Below are 14,700 nucleotides of genomic sequence, written 5' to 3' on the forward strand. Positions count from 1 at the left end.
TTCCGATTTGTCCCGATTGCAAATCCTGGAGCTATATCCTGGAGCATATGCTGCAAAACAACTATAAACTAAGGTGGGTGTTAGCCTGGCTAACACCCCTCTGATGCTTAAGTCAGTATTGGGTTCAAGATAATACATAAATATATTTAAAAAAGATAGAGTACATACCATTAGGATAGAAATTAAATTCTACTCTTACTTGAAATAGAGCTTTAAGTGTATTGCATTCCAGGATCTCGGTAGCATATCCCCTTCCATATTCTTGAGTCTATATGCTCCTTTTCCCTGCTTCTGATTCAACTTCATACGGTCCTTCCCATTTTGGAGCTAGCTTGCCATCGGCAGGATTAGTGGTATTTTGAAAAGCCTTTCTCAGCACCCAATCACCAACTCGAAATCTCCTAGTTCTTATATTCTTGTTATATGCCCTGGATATTCTTTGTTGATATGCTGCCATCCTTAACTTTGCTGCATCCCTTTTTTCATCTATAGTATCCAAATCTTGACATAAAGCCTCAGGATTCCGTTCAGGATCCTGTAGGATAGATCTTGCAGTAGGTATCGTCATTTCCGTTGGAATCATTGCTTCTGCTCCAAATACCAAGGAAAATGGGGTCTGGCCTGTCGCATTCTTTACCGTCGTCCTATCAGCCCATAAAACAAAGGGTAATTCTTCTGCCCATCTTCCTTTTTTGGCTCCAAGTCTCTTCTTTAAGTTATTGACAATTATCTTGTTTGAGGATTCTGCTTGTCCATTCGCTTGAGGATGCACCGGAGTAGACGTGATCATTTTGATTCCCCAACTCTTGCAAAAGTCAGTAGTCCTCTTGCTTATAAACTGGGACCCATTATCACAGATGATTTCAGCTGGTACCCCAAACCTGGTCAGGATATTCCTCTTTATGAAGGATACTACTTCTTGGTCTCTAACTTGGACAAATGCTTCAGCTTCAACCCACTTAGAGAAATAATCTGTCATTGCTAGCATAAAGACTTTTCCTCCCGGAGCTTTCGGTAACTTCCCTACTATATCCATCCCCCATTTCATGAACGGCCAGGGGGATGCTATAGGATATAGTGGTTCAGCTGGTTGATATAGTATGTTACTATGCCTTTGACATGCATCACATCTTTGAGCATATTCTGCAGCATCTTTCCTAATCGTTGGCCAATAATATCCTGTCCTTAATACTTTAGAGAACAGTGACCTGCCCCCAGTGTGGTTACCACAATCCCCTTCATGTATATCCTGAAGCACTTCTTTAGCTTCAGGGTCCGCTAAGCACCTCAAATACGGTCCTGCAAGAGATTTCCTGTACAAAACATTGTTTATAATAGTGAATCATGATACCTTCATCCTAAATGCCTTAGGATTTTCATCTTCGGGGATATGTCCTTCTTTGAGATATCTCATGATTGGAGTCATCCAGGATGTAGGATTCTTCTCAGGATACTCCACTCCAGGATCCTGAATACCTGCTACTTCTTTATCCTGGGGATTCATTGCAGGATACAAGATATGTAATATTGGTATTTGGGTCCCATCTAGTATCCTGATCGATGATCCCAGATTTGCCAAGGCATCTGCTTCAGCATTATCCTCCCTTGGTACCTGTTCAAGTGTAAAAATATCGAAATATCCTGCTAATTTTTTGAGAATACCGAGGTATTCGATTAACTTCTCACCTTTGACTGCATAGGATCCGTTAAAATGATTGGTAATTAACAAGGAATAAACATATATTTGCAAATTCCTAATACTCATCTTCTTAGTCAATTCTAATCCTGCAATCAAAGCCTCATATTCTACTTCGTTATTGGTAGCAGGGAATTCACATCTAATAGCCTGGGGTAATATGTCCCCCTGTGGCGATTTTAGTAGTATTCCCAAACCTACTCCTCTTACATTAGATGCACCATCAGTATATAATATTCAGGATCCTGAGGATTCCCCTAATTGCTGGACTTCTAGGTCTACCTCATCCTGAATGTCACTACTGAAATCAGCCACAAAGTCAGCTAAAGCCTGGGACTTTATGGCATTTCTAGGTTCATATATTAGATCATAAGCACTCAACTTTACCGACCACTTAGCCATCCTACCGGACATTTCTGGTTTCCTAAGCACATTTTTAACAGGATAATTAGTTTTAACATGAATCCTATGTGTCTCAAAGTAATGTCTAAGCTTTGTTGATGCCATAACTAGAGCCAATATTAACTTTTCTAGGTGAGAATATCTAGTTTAAGCATTTAATAAACTTTTGCTAACATAATAAACAGTATAATGCTGACCTTCGTGATCCTTTACAAGGACTGCACTTACTGCATTCCCTGACACTGCAAGATACAGGGATAATGGTTCACCATCCTCAGGCTTCATCAATAGAGGTGAGGTTGAAAGATACTGCTTCAAATCCTGCAGGGCTGCTTCATGCTTCTCACCCCATTCAAATTTCTTATTCTTTTTCAGGATATCATAGAACTCTTTGCATTTTTCTGAGGATCTTGAAATAAATCGGTTTAGTGATGCCACTCTCCCTGTTAATCGCTGAACGTCTTTCATATTTGAAGGTGATTTAATATCCAAGATGTCTTTAATCTGCTCCGGACTCGCCTCTATTCCTCTTTTGGTCACCATATATCCTAGGAATTTTCCTGCCCCTAGTCCGAAATGGCACTTAGCAGGATTTAGCTTCATGTTATACTGGTCCAAGATATCAAATGCTCCCTTAATATCCTGGAGGTGATCCTGGGCTCTCTTTGATTTTACTACCATATCATCAATGTATACCTCCATGGTGTCCCCCAGCTTGTCTTTAAACATCATATTTACCAATCTCTGGTATGTTGCACCTGCATTTTTCAAACCAAAAGGCATCGCAGTATAACAATAAATACATGTTGGTGTCATGAAGGCAGTATCCTCCTGGTCAGAAGGTTCCATTTGAATCTGCTGAAATCCTGAGGATGCATCCATGAAAGTCAACATTTCATGCTCGGCAGTAGCATCCACCATTGAGTCGATATGTGGAAAAGGGAACGGGTCTCTTGGACAAGCTTTGTTTAGGTCTGTGTAGTCTACACAAACTCTCCACTTCCCATTCTTCTTTTGAACCACTACCACATTTGCTAGCCACCTAGGGAATTTGACTTCTCTGATCATCTTGGACTTCAATAATCTCTCAACTTCCTCTTGGATAATTGTATTTCGTTCAGGGGCGAACTTCCTTCTCTTTTGTTGTATAGGCTTGAATGACCTGTCAATTCCAAGCTTGTGAGTAATAATGTCTTTAGATATACCTGTCATATCCTCATGCTTCCATGCAAATGTTGACATCCTGCATTTAAAAAAAATAGCTAATTGATCTTCAATATCCTAAGGGATATTGGTTCCTACGAGCACCGAGATATCAGGATTATCCTGATCCAGGATAACTTTCTTCACATCCTGCTCCGGATCTTCCACGATATCCTGGGCCCGCATCTTTAATTGCTATGCTGCACTGGGTTTGGTCGAAGATTTCATTGAGGATGAGTAACATTCTTTCGCCTCCTGCTGATCACTATCGACTTTGACAACTCCCCAAGGGGTAGGGATCTTGATGCATTGGTGATATGTTGATGGTACGGCCTTCATATCATGAATCCATGGTCTTCCCAGTATGATGTTATAGCAGGACAGAGAATCCATCACACAGAAACGTTGTATCGAGTTGACTCCTTCAACATATACCGGTAACTTTATCTCTCCCACTGTGTTCCTAGCCTCTCCACTGAACCCAACAAGCACGGTGGACTTTGAAGTGATATCCATTGGAGACACATTCATTCTCTTCAGAGTCTCTAGTTGGATTATATTGACGGAGCTGCCATTATCAACCAATATCCTGCGTACAAAATGGTTAGCCACATATAACGTTATTACCAGAGCATCATGATGAGGATCCTGGACAGTATCCCTGTCATCAGCATCAAATGTGATCATTTTATCAGTTGTGAGGGTAGTCATCCTGACAGGTTTGTCTCCCCTCTCAGCCTTAGCTTCTTTTGCATGTCTTTTTGCTGCCGAATACGAAGTCCCACAAATGTCGGATCCTCCCGAAATGAAGTTTATTATCTTGGCGTCCGCAGGAGGTGAGGCCGCTCGTTCAGGATCCTTCTCAGTATCCTGACCTTTATTCTTCTTTCTTCCTAAGAGATCTTTCAGATACCCCTTGCTCAAAAGGTAGCTTATTTCTTTCCTTAGGGCAATGCAATCCTCAGTCACATGTCCGAAATCTTCGTGGAAGGCACACCATTTTGACTTATCTTTCCAATCAGCTTTTTGTTGATTCTTTCGAGGCCACCTAGCCTTGTCTCCTAAACCCTGCATGGCATACATCAGTTCAGGAATGTTAACAGAAAAGCAATATTCAGATAGTTCAGGATATTCTTTAGTATCCTCATCTTCAACAGCATTCACTCTCTTGTTATCATTTCTACCATATGGCTTAGAGCGGTATGGTTTATACGAGGATTCTGACTTCCTGTTAGTCGATTCGTATGTTGAGGATGCATTCATCCTCTCTTGCATCTTTTTGTCATCCTCCAACCGAATATATCTTAGGGCCCTGTTTCGAGCTTCGTCCAAGTTCCTGCATGGGTTCATTACAAGGTCTTGGTAAAATTGAGAATCTTTTTGCAGCCCATCTTGAAAGCTTGCACAGCTGTTGCAACATCAAGATGCGGGATGTCTAAAGATTCCCTACTGAACTTGTTCACATAATCCCTTAGGGACTCTTGAGGCCCCTATGTTATCCTGTAAAGGTCACTTGTTAGTTTTTCAAAGCTTCTACTACAAGAAAACTGACTATTAAATAAATTCACTAAGTAAGCAAATGATGTAATCGAATGAGGAGGAACATTTAGGAGCCATTTCAAGGCTGATCCTGTTAAGGTAGAACCAAAACCCTTGCACAAGCAAGCTTCCTTGAGCTCCGGAGAGATAGGGTTGATCTCCATTCTCTCCCTATACTGGGCAATATGCTCTTCAGGATCCGTGGTTCCATCATAAAGCTTCATGTTTGGAGTCTGGAATCTTTTTGGGATTTCAGCATCACAAATAGGGCGTATGAACCGAGATATCCTATGGCTATCCTGGGATACTTCAGGAATTGGCTGAACCACCCCAAGTACACTGGATATCATATCCTTTAGCTTCTGAAGCTCCCTGGATAATGCCGATGTCACAGCTGCATCCTGCAAAGATCCAACACTGTCAGTGGCAAAAGTATTATTATTATTAGGCACGTTACCAGTCGGAGGATTCTGCCCATATCCTGAAGCATATCCTGAGCTCCTCACGGTTGACATCCTAACCGAGGAGGGTATTTCAGGAGTATGATTCTGAGGAAGGCTAGGCACAATATTCCCCCTATTATCCTCAGTATACACAGCTGAAGTAAAGTTCAAAGCTCTGGGTTGTAGAGGAGTGACGATATCTTCGGTGGATCTGCTTGAGCCAGCTTTTAAGAGTTGTATCTCTCTTAAAAGATTTGGTCTGTTTCCTGTTGTTGCCTCATTTGTTCCTGCACACTTCCAAACAAGGTTAGAATTTCATCATTTGAAGCTAAAATCGGAGCAGATCCCTGAATATTCCGAGTAGGGATAATATCCTAAGGTTGCGAAGAAGATTGCATCCTTGGAGGGGGTGGTGGAAGCACCGGACCAGTAGTAGCAGAAGTCATAGCAGACACAGTGGAAGAGCTCATGCTTGATCTTGAGGCCATTGCAGATAATGTGGCAAAAAGTTTTGAAAACAGAAAACCGATTAATGATTTCACAAAGATTTTTAGTAAAGATAGCACCACTTGCCCCACGGTGGGCGCCAAATTGTTTTGGTCAAAAATTACCGAAGCAATTAAGTGATCAAATTAGTTAAGTGAGGTAGTGTCAAGTGTATTGAAAATATGCTTGTTAAGTTGTTTGGAAAAACAGTGTTCAGGATATGGCTCAGGATATTGAGCTGTATCTACGATCAAACAATGAGCAAAAAGTAAAAGGATTGACACGAGATGTACGAGGAAAGCCCTTGATCAATCTAGATCGCCGGCATAAAACCTCGGGAGCTGACAATCGCAGCTGCCTAGTTCTTCTTATTGCTTCAAACCTCAGGATACAATGCAGGATATTGACTAGATCGCTAAGTGTTACAATGCTTTGTGTGAGAGTACAAGTTGCGAGAGAACAAGTGTGTAAGTGTAGTGAGTGTAGCTGTGATGTCCTGTTCGATATGGTATACCCATCTATTTATAGTAACGAAATGTAAACTAAAACTCCTATAAACATGGGATGCTCGGAATATTCCAATGTGAACGTTGAAGACCGAGTAAAGCGGCTTCAACGGCTTCTTGTGAACGACTTGGACCGAGTCTTCAGTAGAAAAGGTCTTCATGAACGTTGCTAGCTTCTAACCCACGTGCCTGCACATAATCTGTTAGTAACCCTGAGGATACCATTCAGGATGTTACCAATATCCTGAATCAGCATCCCGGATGTGAACAGATATCATATAAGCAAGATATAATTCAAGATAATTCTCAGGATATGGGCTCAGGATTTCACCAATAACAACTTTGATGAAAAATCTTTGTATAAAATCACTTGAGTCTTGAGATATAGCCAATTAGATTGACTCTCAACAACAAAGCATTCACGTATGCCTATAGTGATATATACATTTACGTTGTTGTTTCATTAATACCATGTATTGGGATACTCTCCCAAATTGAGGACCAAGCCTCCATATAGTTTAAACAACATTGATGGTGGTAGAAGCATCTACAAGTCCATCACTACTGTAAATTTCCATTAATAAATTTCTAAATTTATTAAAACATTTACAATAATAACATATATTTCTTTCATATGGTATATTCTTTGAAAACTTACATGTGCATTTCCATGTTGATGCTCTCAACATTAGATGACATATCTCGTTTTCGTGTATTCCATCTCAAACCATACACCACATTTCTCACGACGCCGTTATGCATTTGATGTTTGATTTGTGACTTATTACATAAGTCATGACCACAACCCGCTCGTTGTGTTTGTGTAAATTACTTTTTACACTTTGTATAAAAATGTGTATCCTTTTGACAACTTAATAGTAGTCCAAAATAACGGATACACCAATGATATCTAAACATCAAAAGCCAAAGTGTTATTATCTTCAACACTTTTTACCGAAATAAACGCAATTATTTCGTTCAGTGTCATGTTTTGAGGTACTCCCTTATCTTGGAACTCTAAACTTGAATAATCACAAGTTGTCCAAAGTATAAAGTTGTTTACAATTAACTACTCGCAAGTAGTTAAGCAACTTATTATGTCTATAACAACATCGAGTTGTTTTTCACCAAATAGTCTCTCCAAGACTATTATATGGTTCAAGACGTTATACTTTGCAAAGACATGTTTTATTCGTTCAAAATATTTCTCATTTTTGCAAGTGGGGGGGGGGGGTAATTGCACGGACCTCCCATCCGCCGGAGTGTTCTCACTCCGCAAGCTAGTACCGTCCCAATATTGCCTGGCGGTGAATACCCCTACCGGAATCCGAAGAACCTGGCCGTGGGATGCGGGCGCCAGGATTCGAACCCGGGTCTCTACGAAAGAGAGGGGTGGGACTGGCCAACTGGGACACCCCAGAAGGTTCGTTTTTGCAAGTGTTTTAATATTAAACTATATATTAATGTTTTGATTACAAATCAAGACAATAAACCTTATAATAGTTTAATAAATAAAACAATTTCAAACTCGCCCGTTTGAAAATAAAACGAATACACATCGTTTTAATAAATGGTTTATCATATTCAAACCACTTCTAACCGCTGTTAGATAATAACGATTATCAATCGTTAAAAAGAGTGGTTTGTATGATAACCAAACATTCAAAATACTCGGTTTTTATAAAGTAAACCGCTTCTAACGCGCTCGTTAGAAAGAAAACGAATACAATTATTCACTTTTGGTTTACTTAAATGAACGTTTTCTAACACGCTCGTTAGAAATGAACACATATCTTTTCTAACACGCTCGTTAGAAAATATATAAAATGATTACAAATCATCTTAAATAGTTTATCATAGTTAACCCGGTTCTAACCCGCTCGTTAGAAATTAACGATTGCAAATCGTTAAAATAGTTGGTTATAAGATGAACTAATTCTAATACGCCAATTAGAAAATTAGACGATTATTTATTGCCATAAGCCGTTTTTGGTTTATATAAAATAAACGTTTTCTAACCCCGCTTGTTAGAAATAAACAATTGACAAAGTCGTTAAATCGTTTCTAACACGCTCGTTAGAAAATAAACAACTATCAAACTTTTTAAATCGTTTCTAACACGCTCGTTAGAAGTAATCGATTACAAAATTTGTTTCGAAGTTTATAAAAAAATATAAACCATTTCTAATACGCTCATTAGAAATAAACAAATAAAATTCGTTTAAACATATGTGGAAAAAATCCGTTTCTAACGCGCTCGTTAGAAATTTAATAGTTTAGACGAAACCGTTACAAGGTTTATTATCCAAAATAATTGTCTCCAACACGCTCGTCGGTAATTATTTGAAATAATAATATTTTCTAACACGCTTGTTAGAAAATCTAATCGTATATTTTCTAGCACGCTCGTTAGAAAATGTAATCGGTTTTTAACAAGTTAGTTTTACACAATCATCGTATCTAACACGCTCATTAGATATAAAAGATAATATTAAAACTTATCATTCTATACAATTCTAACACGCTCGTTAGAGATATAAAAAGTTTTAATGTCGTTATTCTTTCAACAACGTTTCTAACACGCTCGTTAGAAAATATTAAAACTAGTTAGTTTTACAAAATAATTATATATACTTCTAATTTGCAACATGTTTGTGCATTAGTGGGTTGTAACTTCTGCTTTTTGGATGTTTCATGCTAATGTTTGTTGTACATTTAGTTGAGGTTGTTGTATGCTTTGTGGGGCACGTGTTGTTTTCTCTTGCATCCAGCATATCTCTTACCACAACCACAATGTCTCTTTTCTTCTTCATGCTTCCATTCAACCCCAGCTCCTAATAATCTTCCCACACCCCTGGATGACTCTCTGAATCCTAACTTTACAAATCAAAGCTTCATCCTATTCCATGATTACTCATTCAACATGTCGGAACCGTAGCTCAGATCCCTAATTTCCCCCGAAAAACCTTGAACCCTAAATTTTTGGTCAGGTTTGGTGTTCGATCCTGATAAGCATTTTTCCATGTTCCTTTAGGTCTGTTTGGTTGTTGATTTTAATTTTCTGTTTGTTCAACTAGGTTTGCTGAAGTTCTTGTAAGTGGTTGTGCTTTATGTTTAAGTTGTGTTTTGTACAGTTTGTGTTGTATAATAGGTTAATTTGATTGTAACTTTTGTCCATTAATATTCACATTTAATCTCAAAGAAGCACACACATGTCTGTAATTAGAGAGTCTGAGAAAGATACAGGGTGGAATCAAGAGGCAGAGTGGCCACAACGGTGGCGTATCGACGGAGCGGTGGTGGAGTCAGCGGAGTTGTGGCGGCGCCCCCTCATTCAGATAGGTGAAATAAGAACCCGAGTAAACCCAGAAGACTCACGGTCCTGAAGTTTTATGTTCAAGGTTATGTTATTGGAATCATCATCGATAATGGAAGTAATATGGTAAGCATTTTCAACTCCTGATGTGTTATTTGAATCAAAACACCAGAATGAGTTTCTCCTGGTGTTGTGTCGATTTGATGATCATGTCTTGAGTGTAGTGTGAATTGCATTTTTTGGGTTTAATTATGAGTTGGGTTTAAGTGCGTTAATAATTTGCATCTCATGAAGTTACTCAATATTTAGTTATCCGTTTACTCAGATTCAATTTTTGCTGTGATGATTGCAGTTGAATGAATTTCTAGGAAATTGAAGAATCATTAATTTACTTTTGATGGTTTCTGTAGTTGTTATTTTGTTCAGTTTGGTCGTTAGTTAGGAGTTTTGATCAACCACAAAATTACAGGTCATTTCTTAGTAGATGCACGATGCGTGGGGTCTTAACATCAGGAGTGGTTGAGAGGTGAATACCAACTCGGGGCTTTTAGCCTATATTAGCTTCTTTGGGCAGTGGGTGACTCAACTCGGGGACGACGACGACGCTCAAAAGCACGACGACCAAAAGAACGATGGCTGCTGTGCACCAGACCACAAGAAGAACAACGGCGACTGTGCACTGGACCACAACGACGAATCAAAGTCCGATCACAAGTCGGAGATTTTAGTCGTTTTACATTCGATATGATGCTTGCTTGGGAAACGCCTAGCCGTGCTGATGAAGAATCTCATACGCTATGCTTTCTTTCAACAATTTTAAACAATATTTGAAGAACTTATACTATTAAAGTGCATAGATTTTACTATTTTTGTCCTTAGGTTTATTCTTGATTAAGTTACATTTACTTTAAATTATTGATTCTATTAGGTTTGCTTCGTAATTATCCATATTGTAAAAAGTTGGTTATTAGATTACATATTGTGACAAGAATTATCGTCGTTAATTAGTAATTTTTGTTCATGGTTAGGCGGTGGATCGAAGGAGTGGTTCAAAGTTCCCGGCAACAACAGTGGCGTGGTTTTTTCACCAGAATCAAGACCTATCCAATATCAAAGGTAGTGCTCGGATGGTTTAGGGTCCGAAACGGTAAGTATTGAATTTTTGTAACTTACATATATGGGTTTATTATTTTTTAAGGGACAGCGGAAACTTAAGTTGTAAGGAAACAATACTACTATTATTTGTTTGGTTTTGACCAAACCAAATTTGTCAAAGATTTATTTGCTTTGCTGGAATGAATAGTTTTTCTATGTTTTATTTACTTTTGTACACATGATGGGATTAAAATAATGTATGAATTGTGATTATTTACATGTGGATCTACTTATCTTTAAAGGGGTAGGGTACGTTTAGCCAACCCCGACTATTTATTCTTAATGACTGTATGGTATTTTTATATGCAAATAGTCGAGTACGAGAATTTAATTGTTTTTTACCCGACAGAGAGAATACAAGGAGTTTAAGGTAAGAATTAACGTGTTGGTTGCTAAAGCTATGAAGAAGCCTGAAGTAGGTTGGGTCATGCAAGACGGGACACCATGGCCCGGTAATGACAGTCGAGATCACCCAGAAATAATTCAGGTATATTTGCTTTTTTATTTTAATGATTCGAAAAAAATCGAAGAATCGTTGTTACTTGAGTGCCAAATACATATATAATACACAAAATACCACTATCAGATATTATATAACAATGATTCACCCGAATATTTTTATGTACAAATCATATATGGCAAAACAGGTAGGTCGGGTCAGGCTGGTGATAGGTAGAATGGGTTTGTGTCAGAATCAACCGTTTTAAAAAGTAGTCATTTTGGTCTGGGTCAAAACGGGTTTTGACCAAAATAGGGACGAGTTAGAATGGGTCCGGCCAGGATGTGTTCGGGTCAGAACGACCCGTTTTAAAAAGTGGTCATTTTGTTCCGGGTTAAAACATGTTTTGACCAAATGGATGTGTTCGGGTCAGAACGGCCTGTTGTGAAACGAGTTCCACTTAATCTCGACTTAACATGCATGTTATGTTCTACTCTGCACAGGCTTATCTAGGAAGTGGAGGTGCACTTGATGTTGAAGGCAAGGAATTACCGAAACTGGTTTACGTTTTGCGTGAAAAACGACCCGGTTATAACCATCACAAGAAAGCAGGAGCCATGAACGCCCTTGTATGTTACACTTTCCAACCCATTGTAGCATAATTAGTCAACTATCAACAAAGTATCCGCGGTTGTGTTTTAATTCAAGTATATTTGTTTGTTTTCTGTATCAGATTCGAGTGTCTGCAGTGCTTACAAATGCACCATTCATACTCAATCTGGATTGTGATCACTATGTCAACAACAATAAAGCTGTAAGAGAAGCTATGTGCTTCTTAGTGGACCCTTTTATGATCTCTAGGGTATTGAAGAACGACTCGAGGGTTACGACAAGTTGGAGAAGTCGTCGTTGATGTCACAAAAGAATTTTGAGAAACGGTTCGGGCAATCTCCTGTTTTTATAACTACAACTTTGCTGGAAAACGGTGGGATTCCTGAAGGAACTAACAGTAATTCTTTTATTAAAGAAGCCATTCATGTTATTAGTTGTGGATATGAAGAGAAAACTGAATGGAGCAAAGAGGTAAAAGAATTAAAAATACAGTTTTTTCTGTTAAGTAACCCGGAAAACAATGACGGGTTGGTAATGTAAATAGGTGGCAAAATGGGTCAGTTGGGTAACGGGTTAGAAGCAGTGTAATTTTTCGGGTTGACCCGCAGATACTTGTCTATTTTTTTGGAAACTACATGATGCAATAAATACATAAACTATATTATTATAATAATCTTAGTTTGTGAGACAGGTTTGGGTAACGGGTCAAAATAAGTATTCTTTTCCTAGGGGTCAAAAGGTGCCAACCCCAGGCCCGTGGGGAGCATGTGGAGGTAAACCTTGGGATGATGGCGTTTTCTCTACTATCAAATATGTACTCATTCAATTAGAAGAGCTGAATGCGATTTACGGCCTGGAATTTTTAACATGTGAAACCGGAGTTTTGTGTTGTCAAAGGCTTTACGTGGTTAAATGTTTGATGTTATTTAACCCTCATCTAGCGTTTGTATACGTTGCACCTAAAATTGTAAGCCCCCGGCCACTAAGCCAAGAGGCAGTGTGTCGCCTTTTGGTTCCAACATAATAAAACATGCCAAGACTGGGTTCAGAGGAACCCGGCATGCGTACTCGGGCTACTTAAAAACTAAAGATGAGAGACAAGGGTTTCGTTGCCCACGGCGCAACGCGCGCGGGTCACTTTTCTAGTTATTTTCTAATATGCTAATTAGAAAATAAATATATTTCAAAACTTTTAAAACCAAGATTAATATATCAACTATGGTTACTAAAAGCTTATTAAAAAATAAATTAAACGTTACAAACATTTAATTTGAAAGGGGTTACAAAATAAATTTTTCTAATACACTCATTAGAAAATTTAGTATTTCAAAACATATTGAAATACATATTATTTTGTATATGGTTCGGTTTTATCTAAACACGAAAAAACCAAGAACTCCAAAACTTGAATCAAACGTTCGTTTTCGTAACACGGTATTCGGATTAAAGATCGTACTCCAATCATAAAATTAATCCGACTCGTTATACTAAATAAATATTTCCCAAAAAAAAAATATTTACAAGATTTTAACACAAATCCCATTAAATATTTAAACTTTCGTGAACCTAAATCCTCGTAGAGAAGGGATTTTAGATTGTAGCAACAATCTTCACGAAAGTTTGTTTTAAGATTGTAGGAACTAGGTTCACTTTTTAATAAATATATTACAAAATATATAATAAATAATAACGAGACTCTCGTTATTTGTGGGAAATTCAACTAGTACAATACCGGTTATAAAAACTAAATAAACGAATATAAAATACAACTTAATTGTACCAATCTTGATTCAAGCCAGCATCTTTGGAAGAACTTCAACCGCACCATCTTGTACAAACCTCCGCTGCAAGAATGAACAAACTGTCTTTGACGGTTTTGGTTGAGAATCGTGTTAGACATGGGGCCCTTAAAACAGATTTCGCGCCTCCTCTCAGACGGTCTGTTTCCAGGATACAACAACCGAAGCAGTAGTTGTACTGCCGGAGATGACACTCGCGCCCGAGATTACACCGGGTATAAATTGGTGTTCGTAAAAAAAATTGGAACAATGTGAAGTTGTGTAAAATTGAGAGTACTCCTCTCAATGAAACTTCGAGACTAAAGAGAATGTCTATTTTCTTGTGTCTAGTATGAACCACCAAGTTCATATAAATACACCTATAGTTTTAATCTCATTAAAACTAGTAATAAAATAGGCATTAATCTTGTCATAACTATAACATTAATCTTGTAATAAACAAGATAATGAATATGACAATAATCTCTAATTTAATGGACTTAAATGGTTAGTCAAAACGGTCATATTCATCATGACACGAATTAAATGGTTTGAAACAACTAGCTTGACTAGGTCTAACTAGATCTTTTACTACTGTTGCAAACTTGCGCGCATGCTAGAACTGATCCGCCAGTCCGTGTGCCACGCTTCAAGGATCTCATGCCACGCCATATGGAGCCGCGCGCCATACGGATGCCACTACGCATACTAGGACGCCACCTGGTCATGCTCCGTCCATGCTCGTGCGCCACCTGCACTTTCCGCCCTAGCCAATGACGTGTGCCATGCGCCTAAGGAGCTCGTGCCGCATCGACATGCCATGGCATCCGCCTACGCCACCCAAGGGTGCGCCATAAGCGGACCCGCCATGTATCTGACCACGCGCTCATGGACAAAAATACAAAGGCGGTGTGCGAAGTTCAAAGTGCACTACATAGGGCATATAGCCCACGACACGCGCGCATATGTGCATGAGTACAAGAAGTGCTCCTTCTTATAAACCACTTTAAGTTTTGTCATCCCACCTATGTGGGACAAGTTGACAAAACTAATCCATTTTATTCATCTTTATTTGTTCCAAACATACAACTTCAAGCTTCGATATCTCATTCATCTTAGCTCTAT

The 14,700-nt window shown here is 38.6% G+C and overlaps 1 protein-coding gene across 2 annotated transcripts; it reads left to right on the plus strand.

Moving 5' to 3' along the window:
• Nucleotides 1-8,947: 8,947 nt before the first annotated feature.
• LOC110877829 (cellulose synthase A catalytic subunit 7 [UDP-forming]) lies at nt 8,948-12,302 on the plus strand. Of its 2 annotated transcripts, XM_022126041.2 has the most exons (5): nt 8,948-9,717; nt 10,620-10,738; nt 11,096-11,233; nt 11,689-11,814; nt 11,919-12,302. In XM_022126041.2, the coding sequence occupies exons 3-5, from the start codon at nt 11,147-11,149 to the stop codon at nt 12,096-12,098; spliced, it is 393 nt and encodes a 130-aa protein (XP_021981733.1). In that variant the 5' UTR covers nt 8,948-9,717; nt 10,620-10,738; nt 11,096-11,146; the 3' UTR covers nt 12,099-12,302. The 2 variants fall into 2 exon arrangements, with proteins under 2 accessions (XP_021981733.1, XP_021981734.1); XM_022126042.2 differs by lacking the exons at nt 8,948-9,717; nt 10,620-10,738 and having other exon boundaries at nt 10,946-11,233.
• The last annotated feature ends 2,398 nt before the right edge of the window (nt 12,303-14,700 follow it).

The sequence above is a fragment of the Helianthus annuus genome, chromosome 9 (genome assembly GCF_002127325.2).
Source record: "Helianthus annuus cultivar XRQ/B chromosome 9, HanXRQr2.0-SUNRISE, whole genome shotgun sequence".
NCBI lineage: Eukaryota > Viridiplantae > Streptophyta > Magnoliopsida > Asterales > Asteraceae > Helianthus > Helianthus annuus.